This window comes from Amphiprion ocellaris, chromosome 14 (genome assembly GCF_022539595.1).
Source record: "Amphiprion ocellaris isolate individual 3 ecotype Okinawa chromosome 14, ASM2253959v1, whole genome shotgun sequence".
NCBI lineage: Eukaryota > Metazoa > Chordata > Actinopteri > Pomacentridae > Amphiprion > Amphiprion ocellaris.
Window position 1 is genome coordinate 6,901,098 of NC_072779.1, and position 24,427 is coordinate 6,925,524.

The following is a 24,427-nucleotide window of genomic DNA, read 5'->3' on the forward strand; positions in this document are numbered from 1 at the left end:
GATGGCCCAGAAATTAAAATAAGAGCGAAAACTACTAGATGTCGATTCTTTCTAAGTTTGCAACTGCTGCCAATACTGTCTGCAAGTCTGTCTAGAAAGAGACCACTGCATGAAGCCCATTTGTTCTGTAAAACAAAACAGTGTTGCAGCCACGCTGTGGTCACTCATCACTGGCTTGCTTTCAGATAAAACAGCGGCCATATTGCACATTGTGGAAAGATTGCTGGGACGGAGCCACTGAGGTCAGAGTGGTACTCACCATGACCACCCACTCAGGCTAGTCCATTGTTGCACTCACAACACTGTAAATCATTATCAATAAAAGTGTCTGCCAACATTGCTGTTATTTAACACTTGAAGCACTTTCTGATGCTGGGCAACTGAAAGACGTTTGTGAGTAACTAAAACGTCCTTGGTAGCCACACTGGAGGTTCACAAAAGAAAAGAAAGTGGCTCATAAAACTGCAGGGAGGTTTAGCTGTGGTAAGCTGCTTTTCTTTCACTCATATTACTGGGAGTGTGGTGCATTAGCTGCTAAAAGATACCAAACATCCATCTCATGTTAACAGCTTTGATGTGGTTCATGTGAAGCTATAGAGATACTATATTTAGCTCAGGTAAGTTACCATGTCTTTGTTTAAAGCAGGGGTACAGAGACTTGGCTGTGTTCGCTGTGGTGGTTTGGATGGTGTCAGGAAGACAGTTGGCAAACGTAGCGTGCCAGGTTTTGATCACTCTGTTGGCTGGTAAAGACAGCACAGAGGCTCAGCAGTCAGCACCTTCGTCTCACTGCAAGAAAAGTCCTGAATTTGGATCTCTATCCTTACTGACGCTTGTGTAGGTTTCCTCTAAGGTCAAAACAGCATTCTGGTTTCCTTGTAGGAATCATTAACCATAACAAATAGCATAAATTGTGGCAAATTTAAGCATCAGAAAGAAAACATTAAATAGCAATGAAAATATTTAAACAAAACACAATGGGTTTTTTTTTGTTATTTGTGAAATATGAAATCAAATGTGTGTATGTGAAACACTAAATCTAGTTCGGAAGAGTCATAGTGTATTCATTTTTCTTCTCATAAAACTATTAACTGTCCCTTAAGAGTGACATTTGGCTGAGCAGTCATTCTTCTGAATAGTATCAGGAGACATTTGGCAGAAATGTGCAGCCATGCGTTGATAGTTGGCAGAGGTAAGTCAGCAGGTTTCGGTCACAAGCTGACCATCTGTTTTCTTCTGGATATATTATCATTGCATCAATGGAAACAAACAGGGCTGTAGCTGACACTTTGTCATGTTTACAGCAGTGCTATCAATTGTTTTATATACACTGGAATACTGTGGAGGCTGTAAATAAAACCCCTCAGGTTTGAAATGCTTTAGGTCAGACTGAATGATGTAACAAAATTTGGATAGTGAACCTTTTAATACTGTGACTTGTTGTAAAGTCATACAAATGTGCACACAAAAATACACAACAACAGCTTTTTGTCATCCACATGAAGCTTTCTCAGTTTAGGTGCTTACAGATGTCAAAGCCAAAGACAGAATGAAATGTGGATGTTTGCTGAACCACAAAATATTTCACACTTTCGCAGCATATAATAGTCAATAAAATCCTGAGCGTCTTTTTCTCTCCTTATTGCCCTTAAGGTTAAACAAGCTCATACAGAGTAGAAGACACAAATCTTTGCATCGGGATTTTAACTGCCTCTTTTTGTCAGTCTTTCTCCTCTGGGCTTTGTGAATATATGCTTTAAAATGTTTCAAGGATCTCCTCCCTTTCTGAAATTCCCTGAAACCATGATTTAGGATGAAAACCTGGCATATTATTTGTGTTACTACTCTAAAACATTCAGAAATCCTTTGCTTAAAATAATCACCTACATATTTTGTTGTATTGCAAAGAACTGAAATTGGTCAGACGCATAAGTAGCAACATAAATCACAAAAAACTCCAGAAAATTTCACTCATTATCTACTTGTATATAAATAGTAAAATTGTAAATCCAACACGGCTCCAACTTTGACCTAAAAGTTGACTTGTTGGCTCTTTTTGACTTTCCCACTACAAGTCATACTCCTTTTTTCACGCTCCAAGTGCTGTTGTGATGAGATTTTTTTCAACCAGTTATCTAAGTGAGGCAACACTAGTAATTGTATCCGCAGTGGGCTGCACTTATCGGATGCATGGCAAAACACACATGAACCAGCCAATAATCTGTGTTGCAATACTGGCACAAGCACAATGAAAAACCCACAAATCAATGTGTGTTTGAGTGTGACTATTGACTGGTATGAAGCTGTGCGTTGACCTGTAAACATGTAAACTGCAAATATGTCAAACTGGAACTCAGATGGAAATGATGAGGATGTATTTCAAGACTAAATAATTTGATTTAACTGTCTTTTTTATATATAAGAAATTGAATATTGTCATTTGTTTGCTTTCTTGACACAGAAAATCTAATATTTTGCACTTGCAATATGTAATATGTTAGCTTTTAGGTAAGAAAATGTTAATAGAGGGATGTTAAAGTCCAAGCATGACCCCAAAGATTGCCGTGTGAACTCTTCTAGAAATCCGACACGATGAGAGGGAAACTTGCTTGTTCACTAGAACATTTTTCTTTTACCTTTATAGCTTTGGGAGACAGAGAGTCCACGGCCTGGCAGACAGATCAGGGATCTCCATGTCTCAGTGAAATTCACACCAGTCACAGTGAAAGGGAGGTTGGATTACAGCAACCAATATTATTCAAACAACGGGAAAGGACTAGTGTGTGTGAGTGTGTGTGTTTTGCCAGAGGGGAAAATCAAAACAAACATACAGAGGTGTGTGTGTATCACTTTTGTGTACCTTGCTGTCCAGTTTTTTCATTGTGACGAGGTCCAGGGACTTCAGGGAGTGTCCTGTCGGGGCGATGAAATAAAGGCAGATGTGGATCCGGGTGTCGTGGTAGTTAAACAGCGAGCGTTTGATCTTCAGCTCTTCCTGGAGATAGTTTTCAAACTGAGTGTCAATGTAGTCAACAATGGGCTTGTAACTGTGGAGAGAGAAAAAGAGAAACTGTTAGGATTTATGTCTGTGGTAAAAGCAAAATATTTGTCTTCTTATTCATGCATTGGTAATGAATCTAAAAGGAAACATGGACTTGGCGCTGGGGAAATAAACCGAGCTGCTTATGTTTTCTGTAACTGTGTGATCTGATTCAAAGCCAAGATCTCGGCCTTGAGTTTGTTCAGCTTATGGAAGTCTGGTTGAAACTAATCACAGTGGCTGCAAAACATGCTGTCTTCTCTCTCAGAGCTGTGCCTTGGGAGCCCAACACTGTGTATCACCGGCATGAATAAAGGAGACCAATACTCTAGGAAAATATCAGATCCATTTATAAGCAGTGCCACTCATTTTCTTGGAGTATATTTGGCAGAGTTACCAGAACCTATATTCAAAATCTATTAAAATTCACCTATCAGTGACATATCGGGGTTGCTGCAATGAAAAAGATTTTCCATTCTTTAAAATTAGATAGACACAATTATTTTTCAAATTATGACATAAAAGTAATACAGCATTCCATTAAATTTCCCTCTAACATACCTCATACTTCTAGTGGTAGTTCTAGTGTTAATATCAAAACAATGAGAATGTAAGTGCTTTCCTACTATATTGTGACTTTATCACAGCTGCTACATCATAAATGTCAATATACGTTTTAAAAAAAACTTTATTAAAATGAAGATAGCTTGAATTTCTTTTAACACCAAAACAGTCACTAATTTGATTAGGTGGGTTATGAGACACTTTAAATATGTGTTATTCATTCATGCCAAGTAGAATATTTTAGCCTGCAGCTTTAACTCATTTAAATTGTGACAACAAGACCAATAGAAGCCAGTCACATTCTTAATAAAGCACATCTGCTGCCAGAAATGAAGGTTGCTTTTAACTGGTTCATCATTCACCACAGATAAAAGTCCCACAGTCATAGTTTGGATATCAAGAAACCACTAGTCATTTTCAGACGATGTATCTCTGCAATTATGATAATTTGCTTGTGATAATATGTGTTTGATAAAGTCAGTAAATTTATTTGCCATCCACAATTCTGCCGGCATTGAACAGACATTGCTGTAGTTCCCAGACAAACTGCATTGTTTATGTCATGTTGCTGGAGAGATTCACAAGCAAACGTGTTTATAAGCAACTGCAAGTAGTGTCAAAAGTCTGATACATCTTGAACCCATATTCAGTCACACAGACCTCGAACCCTCTGTATATTTGCTGCCCAGGCAGCTGTGGCTCAGGCAGTCGAGCAGGTTGTCGGCCAATCGAAAGTTCCCCGTTTCGACCCCCAGACCCTCCGATTGTCCTCGGGCAAGACACCGAAATAGAAGCTGCTTCCGCTAGCAGTGTGTAAGTGTGTAAATGAGAACCATTGTAAAGTGCTTTGAGCACTGCTGAGGTAGAGAAACGCTTTGTAAGTGCAGACCATTTAGCTCACAGAGCCTCAAAGTGCCTGAAATGTAACCCACATCCTCATGTTTAAAAGGAAAAGCGTCAATATTTGCTTTTGAATTTAGAAGTGAGAAGAAACTCTAAGACTCTTAAACGAGATGAGTCGAAAATACATAGCTTCAGGGATATATGGACAGATTTTGTGACACTGTGTGCCAATACAGATGGCAAACTATGGCAACAAATGCAGAGTTTATCATGTTAAATTCAAGTTGAGGGCTTCAGTCTTGTCAACTGTCCCCATATAACACAGACATCTTTACTAAATCTGTCGGTTAACCATGAATATTACGGTGTCTTGTCTACGTCTCAACACTAGGATGTCCCACATTACGGACATTTTACAGCTCAGAGTGAGACATAAGTCAAAAATCTATCTTATTTCCTCAGCCGGCACCATGTTTACAGTCATCTGTCCTCTCCTTTCACATCTATCTTCAATCTTCTCTGTGGAATGCACCAACTCTGACCTTTTGAAGCTCTCTCAGTGTGCATTTACAGTCCGCTGCAGGGTCTGTCCTTCAGCATGTTGGTTTATATGGCCTACAGAGAAAGCTGCTATCAAAGAGCGTGAGAGTGCAGCTTGCTGGCTAGGCCACAACAAGTACACTTCATACCACAGCTGAATGTTAAAAAAATAAATTTAAAAAAATCAACAACTTCCTCTATATTTCTCCCACCTCATGCTATTTCCATCCCACGGAGACAAGAAAAATGTGTAGAAGTCTGCAGTGATTCTAGTTTCTGTCTGTTTCTCTTATTTGTATCCCATGGCAACATTTCAGTAAAACTATTGCATTGTCTCTTTGCAAACAGAAAGTAGGGTTTGGATAGAAATTAACAGGAAATGCTGTTGTGACAGCGGTGATGAGTCACATGGAAAACTCAAAGAAGTATGTTTTTCACAAGTATCAGATGAAGAGAAATGAACTCATGGAACAATACATTAAGTACTTTATGCCAGAATAGTTCAAAACAGATAAATGCCACCACTGGCAAGAATCATGCTGTTACTTGTCTTGATTTGATATCAGTAAGCATCATTCTGGTGATTAGCAGGTCAGGAAAGGTAAAGGAGTAAGGCTTAAAAATGAGGTAAACATGGGTGAGTCTAGTTTAGATATATTCTTTTCTTTGTTTTATTGTGTGACTGACTTGTAACTAGGACTTGCTTCACACTGAATGAGAGTAATTACTTAATTTATTTGCATCCTATATATCCAAAAATCTTCAAATCTTGAACAAACGTAATCGTCTTTTACCCAAAGGCTCTAGACAGCAGTATATCACCCAACCCAACACCATTGTTACTAAAAACTCTCAGCGCTTTAGTCACATCACTGTCGTAACATCATTTACTATCATTTGTCAATCCTCACCTATCCTCTTTGTTGATCTGATCACCGAAGCCAACAGTGTCTACAATCGTCAGTTTGAGGTGGACGTTGCTTTCTTGCAGGTCGTATGTTCGCGGCCGCAGATACACGCCGTTCTGGTAATGGCTCGCCTCTTCGTTTTCGAACATGGTGTTAAAGAGTGTGTTCATTAATGTTGATTTTCCGATACCGGTCTCCCCTGTGAATGGATGGAGGCAGAGAAGAATGAGACGTGGAGAAAGAGAGGGAGAGAGAGAGAGTTAAATTACTCTGTCACCGGGGAGCAATTCATCAGCTTTTAGACACGGGTTTTTATTGCAGGAATGCAACAGAGGCCTGTGTATTTCTCTCGTGTCAAGGAAAACAACATGATGCCGCTATTTTTTACAGCTAAACATGTTGTTTGGAGGGAAGTAAATCAAGTAGAGATCGGGAGAAAGGGACTCTAGAGAAATGTTGAGTAGTTACAGCATTGTGTTTGTGCGAATGGCTGTACACAACATACATCACATTTTGTCATTACGCGAACAGTGTTTATTACTCACCTACACACAGGATGTTGAAGCAAAAGCCCTGTGTGACTGATTTACTGACCAATTGGTCAGGGAGGCTGTCAAATCCAACATGGCCGCCCAAACTTAGGTTACGTTTCTCTTCATTCTGAAAGACACACAACAAAACAAACCATTAGAAGTTTGGTGCATGTGAGGAAAACACATGGCGAACACATTAGTCAGGAGTAGGAAGAGCTGGATGGCACAGGCACCAGAGCACTCACATTGTTCTGCAAATAAACATCAAAGACCCTCTGTTCATTCTGTAGATGTAAAACCCCTCTACCACATTGTGAGTTGGGTAATCAGGGGCTGCTGGAGGATGAGCTTCCAGAATAATCCTTCATAAGCATGAGGAACTTAAGACCTTTCTACACAGGGAAAAGTGGTACTTTAAAAGACACAACCAGGGAAAGTATGGCATTCAACCATTTATTATGGATGACATATGGAAAATGTATGTCATCAGCCGGGAGTAAAAGTTACTTATAAAGTTGCAAGATGTAAGTTTAGCTGCTCTTCACAATAATAAATCAAACTACTCCTTTCTATTGCTCCAGCGCTAATGAGTTTTCACAGACACAGTAGTACAAGCAATGTGAATAAATGATATCTAACCACTTCTGTTAATTTAGCCACTACATCATCATGTTTCCCAATACAAACACTTAGAACTGTACAAGCAGCGCTGCCAAAACATGTAAGCAAGGCCAAAAATGATATCCAATCACCACTGTAACTGTAAATTGTTACAGAGGCCGTGCACAACCACTTTTTAATCAATGTGGATTTAGAGGAGAGCATCCGGGAACTGAAAGTGCAAAGATTCCCGATAGACAACAAATCAAAGACTGGCAGACAAAACTATCGGGTTGGAAGCATTTTCACCTTTGATCTGGCTTGTTTAACCGATCTGTACTGAAAATGAGTGTTAAAAGCTGTAGAGGAGGGAAGCAGACAGCACCTTGAGATGAATGGGGCCACCCGATCTCATCTGGCTCAGCCACGAAGGACTGCATACTTGAAGGCTGATGTCACCGAACACAGGCAGCCTGAGAGCCGAGCAGAGCTCAGCTGAACGCAACCCAACCACACTGAACTGAGAGGTGGAGGCAGGCTCTGAATGCACAGTAGATGACTTACAAACCTGACTGAATTGTACAATGAAGGGATGAGCAATGTGTGTGTCTGTAGGTTTCAAGGGGGAAAAAAGAGATGGGGCTTATGTGTCAGGTAGCACAGCTGGAGTAATCTGACATGAGCTGAGCAAGGCAATCCTGAGCTGACCTGCTGCATATTGTGAGTTTATTACCGTACGGTAGCACGTGTTGAACTAAGAAATATTTTCAAATGTATTAAAATGTGATGCAGATAGCAAAACATTCATCGAAACAAGGAAATGTATGTCATGGCAAGCCAGGTAGCGGCACACCCACAGTTAAAAACTTGAAAATACCTTTAAACTACTGTAGTTTCCCTACGGAACAATGCGTTTATCGAAATGGAAAAAGCTGTGCATTCAGTAAGCTTGTGTGGATGACAGATTACATTTAGTGAGATGCTAGAGAGAAGGAAAAAGCGCCAGTTCAAAGTTTTCACTGCAGCTCTCTATCAGTCTTTCAGTTTCCATTTGTAAATGATATCTAGCTCTTGTTACTGTGTCTCCATGCACTTATTGTAAGTAACTTTGGACTAAAGCATCTGCCTGATAAATGTAATGTTTGCAGCACTCAGGATGAGAAAAGGGAAGAGGCAGTGGCCACTCATTGTTTGTTACTCACTGTAAACTCAGAGCTTGTTGAGCGACATTAATGCTTCTCACTCTACAAGTTTGAAAATGGACATTTTAGGTCACAATTTTACTTCTGGAAGCTTGCCATGCTTATTCAATTCATATCTGGGTCGGTATAAAAGCATAGCAAAAGTCAAGCTTTAAGTCTTAAGGAGCTTTTTGACCATGTGCCTTGTTTCTGTGGGAAATGCTCCAAACTCACCAAACCGCAACGGTGAAACTCTTACATTAAGAAAAATAACAAGGATTCTGACTTGAGATAATTCTGGGTTCACCTCCTACACTGAACAAGACGAAGCTGCCAGAAGAACATAATCTTTGTGTATGAGTGGGTGACACCAGAAGCAGATGGGGCTGTGACTGAAGGCTGCAAAGTGAGCACGCCGACCTGACCAACACTTTTATCTTTAAGGATCAGACAGAACAGAAATGCAGACGTGGACACAAACTCCCCAAGCAGTTACTTGACTGACTGAAAGAGAGAGTGTGTGCACTGGACTGACGGGTAGAAGAAGTACTCAGATCCTTTAGTATAATAAAAGTCGCAACACAGCAATGTGAGAACACTCCTCTGCAAGAAGAAGTCCTGCAATACAATGCAGCGTAAGTCAAAGAAGCACTTTCAGTCATACATATTTAGTCACCGCATTGCATTTATGAAAAATTAGGATTTTAGCAAAACAGGTTAGAAAAATCTGACTGCATTGAATGTTTTCACTTAAAACTCAAATGCAGGTTTTGATAGCATAATAAGAAGCAGACTTGGTGCAATAAACAATGTTACAGAGGATAGTGTGTTTTGGATGAAAACCCTTAATTTGCAAAATGTCTGCTACCTTCAGCTGTAAACAATGCAATGTGGTAAGAAGTATTTATTTACTTTTGAAATGTAGTAGAGTAGAAGCATAAAGTTGGATTAAAATGAAACAGCTGTTACTGTTTACAAAAAGTGCTTTGAATTGAAAGATTATACATAGATTTAGCTTGCATTCAGTCTATTTTTTTATGTATATACAGTATGTGAAACCTAATATCTCTATTTCTGGTTATCTTCTTGTTTTCACATTGACTGAAGGAGTTCACTATACATTCTTCAAAATCTTATGAAACTGAAAACCAACTGGATCTCAACAACAATGTGTGACAAAGCCTGAAACAACCCTGCTTCAATGAGTTCCAAATACATTTACATGGAATGACAAGAGCATAACAACACCTATCAGCAAAGGAAATCAGTTAGGGAAACTATGAGGCATCCATCTGTCCACCCACCCAAGTTAGCTGAGAGAAGAGAAGAGAAGAGAAGAGCAGCAGCGCAAAGTATGACAGGAATGAAAAGCTTCTGGTTAACTGTCCCAGAGTGAAGAGACAACACGGTTCCCAGGCCATCGTATCGCCAGGCCAGGCAGGAAATGGCTGCAAAGAGGGGCCCCAGGTGACTCAAAGTGAAATGAGGCACAAAACAGTAACGGCTGGTTCACAACAATGCATGTTTGTAGCTAGCCGGACTGGAACAGGCCTTTATTTCAGGAGGCACTCTGGAGGGTCACAGAAGGAAAAGGAAAAGTGTATATAAGATTTATTAATAAATGAATAATGCTGACTTCCATATAGCTGCCCCCATTTCAGGGCTCTGGTATTGTGCCTGCTAGCTCACACTGCCACAGGTAAGTAAATAAACCAGAGCTAGTGTTCATTTTAAGTGACACCTGTGCAAAATGTCAGTTGCAAAAAAGGCCTATGAAAGCAGACATAAAGAATTCCTAAAATGTAAACAACAGGTGGTATGTTTGTACAATTTTATATTCTAGCAACACACTCAGACACACAACTCTTAGACTAAATATGAATCAACCAAGACATGTATTTTTAAGATATAATGCAACCTTGTAGTATGACTTTCTACAGAATAACTTTTTCCATTGAATGTTGGCCAGTATGTTAAGCTGTGAATGCTTAGTCTATGAAATAATAGAATATTGTGATGAATACCTATCGAGACAACTGTTCTAAACACATTTATTCACCGCCATCATGCTTTAAAATGTAACTGAAGCATTTCAGATGCTGCAGTAATAAGTGAATCCCCTGGCAGCACTTTGACATCAGCCGTGACATCAACTCTCCTAAAGGTCCAGTAACTATGTGATGCAGATTCAACCTGACATAAACTGAGGCCAAAACAGAGATCTCAGCCCATCATGCACCCGTCAGTCCACGGAAACATTTCTTTGCCGGGCCCTGATGTGGCCTGAAATTCAGCCCTTCTCTCCCTCTGCAGACCCCTCCTTGCTGCCTTTCTATTCCCTCTGCTGCTGCCTTCTTGCCCTCTGGCCTGCATCCCCACCTGACTTGTGTTTGACTTGTGTTTCCAGCTTGTGTCTGCCTCACTGAGTGTCCACCTGACAGATAGACAGCAGCAGCAACCTCACAGACTGAAGCACACACAGCTGTGGCTCATGTTTATGTGTGTGTGTGGGGGGGATATACTGAGGAAAGGCTTCAAATATTTACAATGACTCGAGGTGCACTTTGTGTAGGACTAGCTTCCCTTAAATGCCATGTGTCCATCCATCCATCCATTATCTATACACCGCTTAATCCTCACTAGGGTCGCGGGGGGTGCTGGAGTCTATCCCAGCTGACTCAGGTGAAGGCAGGGGACACCCTAGACAGGTCGCCAGTCTGTCGCAGGGCCACATACAAAGACAAACAATCACTCACACATTCACACCTACGGGCAATTTAGAGTAATCAATTAACCTCAGCATATTTTTTGGACTGTGGGAGGAAGCCGGAGTACCTGGAGAAAACCCACGCATGCACAGGGAGAACATGCAAACTCCATGCAGAAAGATCCCAGGAAAGCCGGGACGCGAACCAGGGATCTTCTCGCTGCAAGGCGAAAGTGCTAACCACTACGCCACTGTGCAGCCCCCATGTGTCCATGTTAAACTTTAAAGAGGCCAGGTCAACTGGAGATAGTATTCCATATTTTCAAAAGGCATTTTTTTCCTTCGATCGCTTTGGTGGTCATTTTCTATTTCTATCTATATTATATGGACTTATTTTAAAAACAGACCAGTATACATACCACACGTATACTACAACAAGTGTCTTCAAGCTAGTGTTTTCTTTTTTCTTTTTGATTTTTTGACAAATAAGAGCTGAAATAATTCATCAATTAATGAATTAGAGAAAGAGAAAAACTATCATTTGCCAGTTCCTGCTTCTTAAATGTGATGTTTTGATTTTTGTTTCTCTTTAACATTATTCTAAATTGTACAAATTTTTGGTTTTCGCTGAACAGAAAATACTATCAGAAAACATCACCTTGTGTCCTGACACAGTTTGATGTGCTATGTCCCATTATTATTCTGACATGTTAAAGTGAACTGACTGACAAACTTATAAGGAAAATAACTGACAGGTTAATAATAGTTTACTGCAGTCTTACATAAAGAGATGTTGACTCTGGGTTGTGTCTTGAGTAATTTAAAACCAGTTTTGGACTTTAATGAGTTGAAAATTGCATACCAGCAAAAGTATTGTTGCTTTCATGCAATGAAATTTACTATTTTACTGAATGGCATGTTTTGTGTTTGACACTGCATATAAATATTTTTTTGGTAATGACTTGATTTTGTTTTCTTACATTTGAATTTTACACTTTACATAACACTAACGGCAATGACTGCGGTTTATATTTACACTGAACTGAAGAATTTGGACTTAAACTGCAACCTAAATAAGATGTGCACATCAGGGATTCAAGCTGAACTAACATTTTCCCATCTCTGGCCTCTGAAATAAAATGGCTGGCATCAAAATATGAAAATTTACTTCATGAAAACATGACTTGAAAGTATATTTTCGCATGTACTGTACTCAGCTAGTTATTAAAGGATGAGTCATCCCATTAGCCTGTTTCACGTTAGGAAAGTGCAGATGTCAGTTTGGGGTCCTCTTGATACACTATGGGTCTGATTCAACTGAGCATCTGTGAGGGGAGGAGATCTCGTGATAACTGCGACCTCAATGACAAACCACACACACATTCAGCACACTTTAGACAAAGTGGCTGCTGACTGGTGCTTCCTGCCCAACGACGGACACAAAGATTCATGAAAGCGAAGTGTGATTTCTTTTCAACTGTCTCCATGTCTGCACTTGTAGAAAGCACTTTTGCAATCTGAAATGGTGATTTTTGGATTAATTCACATTATGACTTACAGTTAAAAAGATCTCATCCTATGGTAGCAAACAAGACATATATTTGAGTCAGCAATATTGTCAGCTCTGACCACACCTTCACATTTTGCCCTTGTGCATTGCCGTTTTCCTGCAGCTACTTGTGCTGGCAGTGATGCAGTAATGGTAAAAAATGTTGACGGTTGAGATTTGGATGGCATGTGGGCCATCAGGAATCCACAACCACACAGATAAAAACTAGCTTTTTTTTTTAGTTATCTTATCAAATACACTTGCTTTCCCTCATGTCCCACACTAATGCACATTGGTTACTGCTCAGCCTCACAACTCATCTATGCCCAACAGGAAAGACAAAAAAAAAAAAAAAAAAAAGAGTGAGACAGATGGGAAAGGAGACAGGAACCATTTTATGAGACAGATGTACAGCGCACTCATCTTTACAGGGCAGTTCAAAAACACACCATTTCCTTACAATTACTGGGTGGAGGAAGAAAAAGGGAGAAAGTCTAATAAAAAAAGAATCATTTATTTAGTTCTGTTGAGTATCTTATCAGCCACAAGTCCAAATCTATATGAATCAGTGCTGAAACAGGCCAGAATCTGGTTAGCTGTGTTCTCCTACATGCGTGTTATTGCTTTCATGCATGTTAAGTAAGATGAAGGCATTCCTGCTTCAAGATCTGGTCTAGTTATGCGTGCTTCTGAATGCTGTTGGCACAGACAACATCAAGAAGGCGAACTTGATTTAATCACAGACTGCACACTTGAAAAAATGTGGATCCCAGTAGAGAGCACTTTAAGTAATAAAATCTCACTCTGAGGTATCTGTGGAACTCTGGAAACAAACTCTGACACAGAAAACTCTGGGAACTGAGGCTTAGTTATTATTTTACGCCATTTGTTTAGATGCAGTATATCCTGTTTTCACTTCATTTTGCTAACACTGATTGATAATAGAAAAATAACAGGAGGGCCTGATTATATAATTCACACGCACAAGTAATTGTGACTTGAGAAAAGAGAAAGCTAACCCATTTTTCTCTATTTCTGGCTTTGTTGTTGATATTTACTGACATCAGACTAACTGAATTTGCAGGGGATGCAGCGTTCTGAAGTGTAATCTGTCAGATAAATGACTGTGCCTCTCTGTTACTTTCTGTTTTGTTGTCCGCCCTGCCAGTGCTGGCAAAGTTAAGTCAGGTCTGACTTGATTTGAGCATTCAGATTGCATAGACCCTCGGCCAAACAGCCATGTGGACAAGATAATAATTGGAAAAAATGTCACGTGTGACTGCATGCATCTTTTTTGTTTTTTACTGTTACAATGCATGTGAAGCAAATAAGGCATTCAAATTATGGCATTTTCAGTTGTCGAGTCAGTTTACCACAAGATAAATGACTGCTGATGGATTCACTGGGTGATACAAGGAATAAACTTGGGAGGTTATGAGACTGTCTTTACCTTTCAGTTCATCCTGTTCAACAGCTGTTTAGCGTGGACTACATTTTGTGTTTCTTGTACTCACGGACAAATGCTAGTGTCTCAAAATCTTTCCAACATGATTTGAAAAGTTATTTTAACCTTAGTGCACCTACATTTTGAGAAACTCTGTCCTATTCTATAGCTGGATATTGACTCATCACAACAGAGGCAGCAGCTCGGCTGTCATTATTCATCTGTGTTACTGGGTTTGACAAACTTGCCTCAAGGCAGTTCTGGCCTGTATGTTCTATATACAGCTGACAACACAGAAGCTGCACAACAGTCACTAAACTTGAACTACAATCTGACCTGAACAACATGGGAATGGTAAGTTTCTGCCTGCCCTGGAAGGTGTTTGTATTACCATTTACAGCGAATTCACAAAACAAATCTGTAACTGCAGCACATATATGCCTTTAGACAGAATGTGCACAAGTTAAAGAAGCAAAGCTGCTGTTTTACAGTGCGAGTTACTTGTCCCATAATTCCTCACTCCTGTCATCTTTGCTTTAAGCGCTTTATGAAGCTAATTTCATTTTATGCATGCAGGCCTCACGGGAGAGACAATGCTCTTCGGGGTCAGTAATCACTGTGCATGCCAAATACAGTATAGGGCCTTTCATTACATAACCATTCAAATGAACATCATCCTCGTATGCTACACATTCGAATGCAATCAATGTGTGAAAACAATAGAAGTTGTGGCTGCATTGATCACTTCATGCGGTTCCGGCCTAGAAAGTTCCACCAAAGCAAAGGGTCTCCATTGAATGGGATCGACATGGGCCAACAATACAACCAACCACACATTTCTATCAATAGCTGCACATAATTAACAGCGTTCCCTTTACACAAGCGGCCAGGCCAGGATGTCAGTTTGTTCAATGTGGTCTCACTTAGTTTAGAAAGTTAGACAGGAAGTCAGGCAGTCAAGCAGCGGGGCTGCTGTTAACACCGGCCTGTTTAATCAATCCTCTAATTTTGTATTCCAAAACGGACATTTTAGAAATCGCCACTCGGCAATATCTTCAGCAGCCTGTACCCACTCTTGGATACCTTCCTGATTTAAGAAATGCAAGTGTGCAATATCCGCGGCATCTTTTTGGATCCTCTCCTTCCTTTGCAGACATGTGTTGCACCAATAAAGGGTAGGAGTGACCCAGAGTGTGTTCTTAATCTCTTTATCCCTGCAACTCAGTGCTGCTTACTGTCCAATTCAAGACATCTCTTCAAGCATCTGCCAAAAAGTTAATCACCTCCTTAAATCCCCTCCTGTGCAGTTGTCACTTTAATTTTGTTTTCCATACACTCATTCTTTGTCGTGTGTGAATATTTGACATAAAGAATCACTTAATATGCATTATCACTGTTTTCTTTAGCCTGTAATGCACCACCCTACAGAAACTACTGGCTTACACCTGACTGACAACATGGCTTGTTACTATGAAAACAATGCAAGAAGCATTCCACCCTCACCTGACTGCGTGCCCAACCTACTACTGGTAGTGTAGGAAGCAGTACAGCCAGAGCTTAGCATCTGGCTGCTGAAACTGACATCCCCTTAGGTGTAAATATCACATTTTTGAGTCAAGAAAGTGTTTGATTTTGGAACCCTGAACAGGGAGTTAAAGTAAAACCACATGGCAAAACAGTGTTAGAAGCCATGCTCATCAGAGAGAAGTTTAGTTTAATATCTACCTCATTATTTTTGACTTTGTGATTGTTTTTCTTATTTTCTGCTTGTATTCATACTGTGTGAGCAAGTGACAAAATCTCCCGAATCTTAGTTTTATCTTGTAATTCATCACAGTTTTACAATTTGACACAACAAATCAGAGTTAATGAACCCTACAGGGACTTTAAGTGTGCTGACTGTGCACAATGGTGACTTTAAATAAAGCAAGCAGTTTTATCTACAGTCGTAACTAGCTACTGTATTTGATCTATTCCAAAAAAAAAACCCCAATAATGTTAGATCAATCAATCAATCATTTATATTTGATTTATAAACCAATTTTAGAGCAAATAAAAGCTGCAAGTGCTTTACAAAACATTGGATGTTAAAAACAGATTTAGATGTATATACACACCTAATAAAATGAAGCAAAAATGGTAAAAGATAAATAAAACATGATAGAAAATAAATAAAATTGTGAAATATTATACAGAATAAATTCCGTGTCGCAAAACAGTACAATATTATCAAAATAAAATTTTAAAAATGCATAATACTAAGGAGAAAAGACGAAATAAGTATAAATAATTAAACGACAAATTCATAAATTGCTCCATAAAAGTCGGAATGAATGGAAACGTGTTTGGAATACGTTTAAAAATAAAAATAAACATTTAGCATGAACAGTGAATTTCTCCTGAACGTGTTGTGTTGACAGGCACTTCTAATACACGGTGGTGCCATACGCTACACCCATATGGCTACCAACGCGTACATGGGCACAAACGCAATTACGCACGAAAACAGTACAAGGCACGAGCAGTAAAACAGCCAACTATGACAGCGACGTTCATTAAGTCTTAACTGGGAGAAACCCAGTCACCACCACAGAAATCACTTCCACCATCTCGGCTGAGGCCAGGCTTTGAAAAGCGGGGGAGGTTTAGCTTACATACCCACACACACAGCAGCAAGAGCGGCTAACGCTCACACTCCTACTAATCACAACCAAGTGTTACCATGGTTGCACTTCTAGTCCCAAAAAGACAAACAGGGAGCCGCCGTGGCATTTTTTTGTGCTTCTTTTGCTTACCGAAAACACGTCAACGTCCGTGGCAGCCATGGTGCGGAATGTATGGTGTTGGAGGAGCAGACTTGAGCGGAGGCGAAAGGGAGCAGCCCTCGTCTCTCCGTACCAGCCCTGCTAAACTACTGGGGCGAGCTGCTGACAGAGATAGGAGGAGAGGGACACTAGGCGGAGAGCAGCTGCTAACTGGGCAGGGAGGCTACTAGCTAGCTCGGCACAAGAGGAGCCCCTGCTAGTTCGCTTCTGCTTCGCTCGGGTTGACTAAATAGCCTCTTTTCCTCGCTATTCCTTTCATTGTGAGTCAAAATAAAATCCAAAAAAGCGTTATTACGTTCCACAAAATGTCTTATCTTACACCCAAGCGAAGAAATTGAGAAAATAAAGCATCGTAGTTACCAACGGTTAATATGCGCGTTCTGTTTGCGCATGTGTACTATCGCAAATATATACATTTTAACCGTTTTTGAATTAGCTTCTCATATTTTTTTTTAGCTATGAAGAGTAAATACAGAACAAAATATCATATATTCTAAAAATGGAAGCGTTTTAAAGCGTAATCGCACGCTCTAAGAGAGGTTAGAGTAGTGTGTGCGAACTATCTTGAGCTCAGTTTACATCTTTGGCTGTGACAGATACGTTCCAATATGGCCACTTGTGTGGAACTCCCATTCAGTCCAGGAATGTCTTCTCGTTTTTTTGCACACATTGCAAGCTAGGACAGGAGCGAGCAGCAGCAGAAATAGAGCAGAAATATATGTCAACAGCTAGCGGAGATTAAAAAACAAAAATCCAAATCAATTCAATTTCAAAAGAGGGCATTAATATTTAAATTTATTAATGAGGTCAGAGATTGATTTTACTAGAATGTGTCTCAGCCAATAGGAGAGCAAGCTACCTATAGCTGCACTATAGAACCAGTGCTTCTGTATTGCAGATGTTGCATTGTTATTAAATGAATATATCCTGTAAGTTATTTAATTTGTTGCTGGCTTTCAAGCATCACATTAAATATAGCTTAAACTAACAAACTTTGTGTCGTCTTGTGTGAGTGTAGTTTTATAGAGTTACACTGACATGATAGATTTTTGGAGTAAAAAAAACAACACAAAACACAAAAAACATTTTTAAAACACCCAAGACATTTTGCATACATTTTAACATACACTTTCTTATATGTATTTGTGTTTGTGAACCTGTCTATATTTGCTCTAGATTTTGAATATAAGCAAACAGGAGTTCTTTATTGATGAGTTGTACACAGCAGGAAGAAGATTCTTCTAAATATTATATATACAATTAAGTAAAGTTGAAATTGAGAGTTATTTATGAAGATATTGTAGTAAACCTGTTGACATGCCATAAATCCACACTTGACTCACACACTACTTTATATTAAATAACTCAGAAAGCCTTGCAGTCTTGCCAGTCTTTTCTTCAGGAGGAAATGACATCACGTGGAACAGATCAGGTGATTTAATTAACACATTTCCTTGAGAGGTGTTTTTGTAATGGATAACTTGGTTGAAAGTGATTTCTCAGACACAGATACAATTTGTTGTTTTCCATATAAAATTTGATATATTTCCAAAAAAGAAAAATCTGTTATGATTATCTCAACTTAATAAAAAGAACACAATCAAAACAATTTTGAATAAGCTCATTTTATTATTGTTTAGCTAATTAGAGGGTGGTTGTATTAGGACGGTTATTAAGTTGATTTTAGTGATATCCACTCATTTTTTTATTAATAAGTGATTGTTTTCATAATAAATAATTATGGAATTTGTAAAGACATGATCATAATGAACATAAAAAAAATGTAGTTTGTTTACTTTTTATAAAAATGCTTGCAAGACATATATTCCTCAAAAGTCAATCAATCATATATTGACCCACTGGACTGTCTTTCTGAACTCTCAGCCTCTTTGTTTGCAGGAAAACATCTGCATATATTATTCAAATTGCATCCACGTCCGCACTTTCCCCGGAAAGAGCCTCCTCCAGGTGGGGAGGAGAGAAGCGAGCGGCCAGGTGAGGGCTACCTACTGTACCGTCTCCAGAACAAAGGTGGAACATTTAGTCAGAAGTTTTCACTTTGGAGTCGACAGCTTTTAACAATGGCTTTAACGCAGGAATCCATCCTGTCTCTGCTGCTGGCGGAGGGAGGAAAGGTGAAGAAATCCGACTTGGTGGTGAAGTTCAAAGACTCTGTGGACTCCGTCGATCCCGCAGAGAAACAACGGAACCGGGAGCTTTTCAAGACTTTTGTCAACAACCTCGCCTCCGTCAAAGAAATCGACGGCGTCCGGTACGTTGTCCTGAGGAAAACCTATCACCATTTACTGCAAAGTGTCCAAACTGCGGAGAGTCGTGTGAGAAAGAGTGAAAATGAAGAGATCCCGCTGACAGGTGAGCAGCAGCGCCCACCTGCGCGGAGTGATCGGGCTGAAAGCTGTGAGGATGCGGGAGGGGAAAGATCAGCTGTTCCTGAGCCCAATCCAGAGGAGCAGAGTGAAAGTCCTGCAGAGCTACTGTCTCCTATACAGCAGGCTCTGCGAAGGAGCAAATATAAAGATGTGAGAGTTAAAAGGATGCTGAATTTTGGGATTGTCACGCAGGATGCAAATGGGGATCACGGCTCAAATGAGAGGAAACCCTACGCTCTGCCTCTGAGGATGCCACCCAGTGCAACCAAAGTGGAGATCCACAAGCTAAAGGTGGACCAGGATGAAAGCCCAAAACCAGATGCATCCAGGAACAAGAGAAGGCCAGCTTCAGTGGAGACGGGCGGTGGGGTAAGTTCACCCCAGCTGAGGAGGGCAGTGAAGAGCACCAAGGCGTCAGAGGAACCCAAAGAGAGCAGGATTCCCTCTGGGGTGCCCCTGGATCAGTCTGAGCACGAGTGGCTGGTTAAATGCGCCGCCGGCCACTGGAGTCAGGTTTACGGCCTGCTGCTGAGAGACAACCAGCTGGCCGAGAAGAGGGACTTCATGTCAGGGTTCACCGCTCTGCACTGGGCAGCCAAGTGTGGAAACAGCCACATGCTTGTGAAGATTATCGACCTATCCAAGCAGGGAGGAGTTGACATTGACATTAACGTAAAAGCGCACGGGGGATACACTCCTTTGCACATTGCGGCCTTGCACGACCAGGAGTACATCATGGCCATGCTGGTGGGGGAGTACGGAGCAGACGTAAGCGTCAGGGACAACTGTGGGAAGAAGGCGTACCATTATCTGCACAAAGGCATCGCCGGGAGCGTGAGGGAGATGCTGGGCGAACCCAAAGCCCGGCAAGCTCAGGACAGGGCCCCGCCTGAGAAAGAGGAGCTGGAGATGTTCCCGGACCTCCCCAAGAGCCTGCATTCAATAAGCCGCCTCTTTCAGCCAAACACGACGAGCCACAAGAAGAAGCACAAGCAGAGGCTGGCGCTGTACTCCCTGAATGATGACCCCAGCGAGGAGCGAGAGGACGGCGGCTTCAGACACAGACTGGCCTCGGACGTCTTCATGTAAAGGCTGCATGAGCTCTTGTTTCCACGAGAGAACAGTGAAAACACGGCAGTAACCTTTCAGGAATTTGACCAACATTCTTCAGTTTTTAACGGTTTCTTCAACAATGACGGAATCACATGAAATCTGGCTTGTTTTTTCTGTCTTATTTGTGCTTTCTGACAGAAAATTTGACTTACGTGTAATGTTTGTTGTGTGAAGGGATAATCATGCGGCTCAAGTCAAGTAATTCTGGCAACATCTGGAAAAACAGATGTGTCCCTCGAATGGAAACCGAGTCATCAGGACTCGACACCGTCACAGGGTTTGTTTACTGACTGAATCAGCAGACTTGTGGTCTGAGATGTTACCTCAGACAGTATTCAGGTGGGTCCAGTGAGTCGTCTTATTACTCACTCGCACATCTGTGGTCTGTTAAAGGCATCATCAGTTCACTTTCAGCCGTTGTTTCTTTCAGATTCACCATGAAATTTACAAATGTATAGATGCAATATGTTCATTTCATTGTTAATTCCCATTGTGTGAATTATAAGTCAATCTGAATTTCTGCTTTTTACATTTTTTTTGTACTGTAGCACTCCAGTTCAAGCAAGACAAACAACAGCACTGAGCATTAAGCAACTGAAAATAGCTTATTTATTTCATTTACGGGCTTCCACTACCTGAAATAGACTGAACTTCATGACAACTGTAACAAAAAAACATCTCTTTACGCTTTCTCGTGTATCATTGTACAGATAACTTGATTTTTTATATTTTAGTTTCATTAATGACAACATTTCTTACTATGTTTCTGATTTAAAACAAATGAGTTAATGCAAAATAAATAATATCTGATTTACCGCCATCAAGACCTGACTTGTTCTCCTCTGTGTTATGATTTCTTGAGCAAGACAGAAGGAAGTAATTTCATGAGGATGTGTTGACGTATGGGTGAATCAAACCGCTACTAGCAAGAAAAAAATCATTTAAAAGAAATCTGAGAGATGTTTGTGCCCCTGAGGCAAATTTAGAGGACTAACTTCAGCATCGCTTCAGTTTAAACAGATGAGTTATTAAATGCTGCGAAGCATTAAGGAGAAGCAAACAACCGCTGAAGCACCCTGGAAGGAAACAAATAGAATTTAACAGAATTCATTTTACTAGAAAGAGGTAAAAGGTGTGTAATTCAATAAGGTGTGTGCAGGTGTTCCATAAATCATTAATGTGCCAAACCCTCTGTGAAAAATGGCTCGGATCCATCTTCTGGCTTGTTGAGACAGCTGTGATTCAGCAAGATAAGCAGCTGAGTGGGATTACGAATCTGTGTGTGTTCATGTGTGTGTTTGTGTGTGGCTGAAAGTGTGTGTTAATGGCATCACTGCAGCTACACGAAGGCAAGAAAAGGCATAAGAAAACGGCCTTCCCTACACTGTTTTCTGTCTGTTGTGGTTCAATTTACGCAGCAGATGTTCCTAAATAGGTGACAACAAAGATGACATTCTCAGCTGCGACGTGTTTGCAAAATGAAAAGAACGACAGGGAAAGAAATTCAGAAACCGTACGCCTCCTGTGGTCAGCCTCGTTCCCCCCACCGCTCGTCTGTCCTCAAGTCGTCGCCCTCTGTTTCCCTCGTGTCTGGTGATGTTATTTCCCCAGCAGCAGGCATTGTCCCTCTGTCAAGACGATGTTTCATCTCCGAGCCTCTGGGTTTTATTAAGCAAATGTTCTTTTCTGTGGCTGCTTGGAGGAGAAAGGCCAGCACAAGGTCAGGAACAAGAGGCAGAGTGCTCAAATCCCACAGATAGAAGAAGCACCAGCAGCAATATTTAATGTTAAATTATACTATGCACATATTTGTATTATAATCAACACATCTGAGCTGAAGCGGTAAAAGTAGAGATTCTTGTTTTGAAATTGCTCCATTTATGAGTGTTTATGCAACAATCTGTTAATATTTGGTTGAGAATATCACAGTTTTTGGGGGAATTTTTAGTATTGCATCTACAAGAATAAGCTGTAAAATAGCAATTAAATGTTTAACTATAGCTGCTAAAATCTTGAAATGTTGTCAGCTCAGATGTGTTCATCTTTAATGTAAAAAAAAAAAAAATCAAGCGTAAAAGTCCAATTTGGCAAGAAAAGTAGCGAGGGGAAAAATACAAAAATACCACAACAGTTTACAGAATTACTGAGATTCAAAGGAATACTTTTACATATGAGGAAATTCATTTATTCCTGAGATTTAGATGAGATGTTTGGTACCAATTTCAAGTTTGTACACTCCGTTCAGAGCTGGAGCTGTACAGTTGATCTTAACTTAAAGACAACAAACAGGTTAATACATCTAACGTGGTTCTACCAAAATCAGCTGATTGCACTACAGTCCTCCTATGAGAACCTCCAGATTCAGTTGGTTGCCGGGCAACCAGTGGATTTAGTTGTTCTGGACAGAACCATGCAAGATGTTTCCAGTTTCTGCACTGAGCTGAACTAACCTGTAGCTTCATATTGATCTAACAGACATGAGAGTGGTATTGATTTTCCTATCCAGTGAACAAGTGTATTTCCCAAAACGATCCCTTTTAAGGGTAATTAAATGATTTTATCAGTGTCGGCTGATGTCTAGTATCAGCTCCACTCATCAAGTAGTGGATGCAGTTATGTGTGAATCCACAATGTCTGTATTTGTATGGAGAAAGAGCAACACAAGGGTCAATATGTAACTTTTTGTAACATAGTTGACAGATATCACAGTTGACATTGTTGCTGTTTTCAGGCCTAAAATCAACATGACTGCATATAACCAAACACCACATGGCATTTTTACAGAAAGATTCTTCTAAAATAGTATATCTACAGTTGAGTACAATTGAAGTTGAAAGATATTGTAGTAAACCTGTTGACGTGATAAATCCACACTTGAAGCCTTGGAGTCTGGCCAGTCTTTTCTTCAGGAGGAAATGACATCATGTGGAGCAGGTCATGTGATTTGGAATTAACACACTTCCTTGATAGGTGTTTTTTTAATGGGTAACTTAGTTGACAGTGATTTCTGACACAGATACAATTTGTTATTTTCCATATAAAATTTGATATATTGCCAAAAAAGAAATATCTGCCATGATTATCTCAACTTATTAAAAAGAACGCAATCAAAACTATTTTTGAATAAGCTCATTTTATTGTTTAGCTAATTAGAAGGTGGTTTTTATTAAATTTGGACGGTTATTTAGTTGACATTTTAGTGATATCCAGTCATTTTTTATTAATAAGCGATTCTTTCCCTAATAAATAATTATGAGATTTGTAAAGACATGATCAGAATGAACATAAAAATCATTTTTTAAAAACTTTTATAAAACTGTATGCAAGATATATCCCGTGGACTTCAAAAGTCTCTCAATTATATATTGACCCACAAATTAGGTCAATCCTACATAGTACCTCTACTGATGTCCACATGACTATGGGTTTTCACACAGTTCTGATCTCTCACAAGTCCCAAAATACACATTTTACTATGTATACCTGTGGTAAAGTCCACTACAGTCCTGTTATATCTAATTTTGCAAAGCCATAATGTCTGGCATTTGGTTGCATTAGTAGCTATGTGTAAATTCAATTATATGTTCATAACTGTGGTCAGAGTGGAAGCAATGGTAAAAATGTGTCAATTTTTGCCCTCTTTGATGGAAATATTAGAAAAAAAACCGCCTCTCAGCAGGTCAATAACAGCAACCTCAACACGAAAGCATACAAGTGAATAAATACCTCTGTGACAGTGTCAACAAAAGCTATATTTATACATTTATAGGCACTATAAAAGCAGATTTTATGGCGCACCTGGTGTACCAAGTAAAGTGGACACCGAGTGTGAAGAGGAAGGTCTGGAATTCATTACCATTATAAATTATTATCTCTTAAATTAGCTTAATATGAGCAAAGCGTCAACAGGAACACACAGAGGCCATAAAACATGGTGATCCACAGGTTTGCCATTGGCTATTTGGCTTGACGGGAGCCTTTGTTAACCTTCATAGCTGAGCAGAGTAATGACTGGCAGAGGTTGGAGGCTGACGGAGGGTGTGCTGACATTCCAGCGGGGCGGAGAGTTCAGAGTTCAGGTGGAAAAGTGAACCACTATTCTGCCGAGCACCTGGCAGAGCGATCAATGACTCATCCGTCTTGATAAACAAGCCTCCTGACCCGCCGCTGTGTAGTCTGGCTGCTTTATT

At 40.1% G+C, this 24,427-nt stretch overlaps 2 protein-coding genes across 3 annotated transcripts in view; one reads left to right on the forward strand and one right to left on the reverse strand.

Moving 5' to 3' along the window:
- Positions 1–16,865, reverse strand: part of septin8a (septin 8a) — a 43,762-nt gene extending 26,897 nt beyond the window's left edge. For both annotated transcript variants that reach the window (XM_023286875.3, XM_023286876.3), the window contains exons 1-4: positions 16,705–16,865; positions 6,441–6,555; positions 5,899–6,094; positions 2,861–3,047 (exon numbers count right to left, since the gene is read on the reverse strand). In XM_023286875.3, coding sequence (XP_023142643.1) covers positions 2,861–3,047; positions 5,899–6,094; positions 6,441–6,555; positions 16,705–16,734 — 528 coding nt within the window. In that variant the 5' untranslated portion in view covers positions 16,735–16,865. The remainder of the gene's footprint in view (positions 1–2,860; positions 3,048–5,898; positions 6,095–6,440; positions 6,556–16,704) is intronic.
- A 1,851-nt stretch (positions 16,866–18,716) lies between these two features.
- On the forward strand, positions 18,717–21,057 carry LOC111579565 (ankyrin repeat domain-containing protein SOWAHA-like). Its single transcript, XM_023286878.3, has one exon. The coding sequence runs from the start codon at positions 18,816–18,818 to the stop codon at positions 20,211–20,213; it is 1,398 nt and encodes a 465-aa protein (XP_023142646.2). The 5' UTR covers positions 18,717–18,815; the 3' UTR covers positions 20,214–21,057.
- The last annotated feature ends 3,370 nt before the right edge of the window (positions 21,058–24,427 follow it).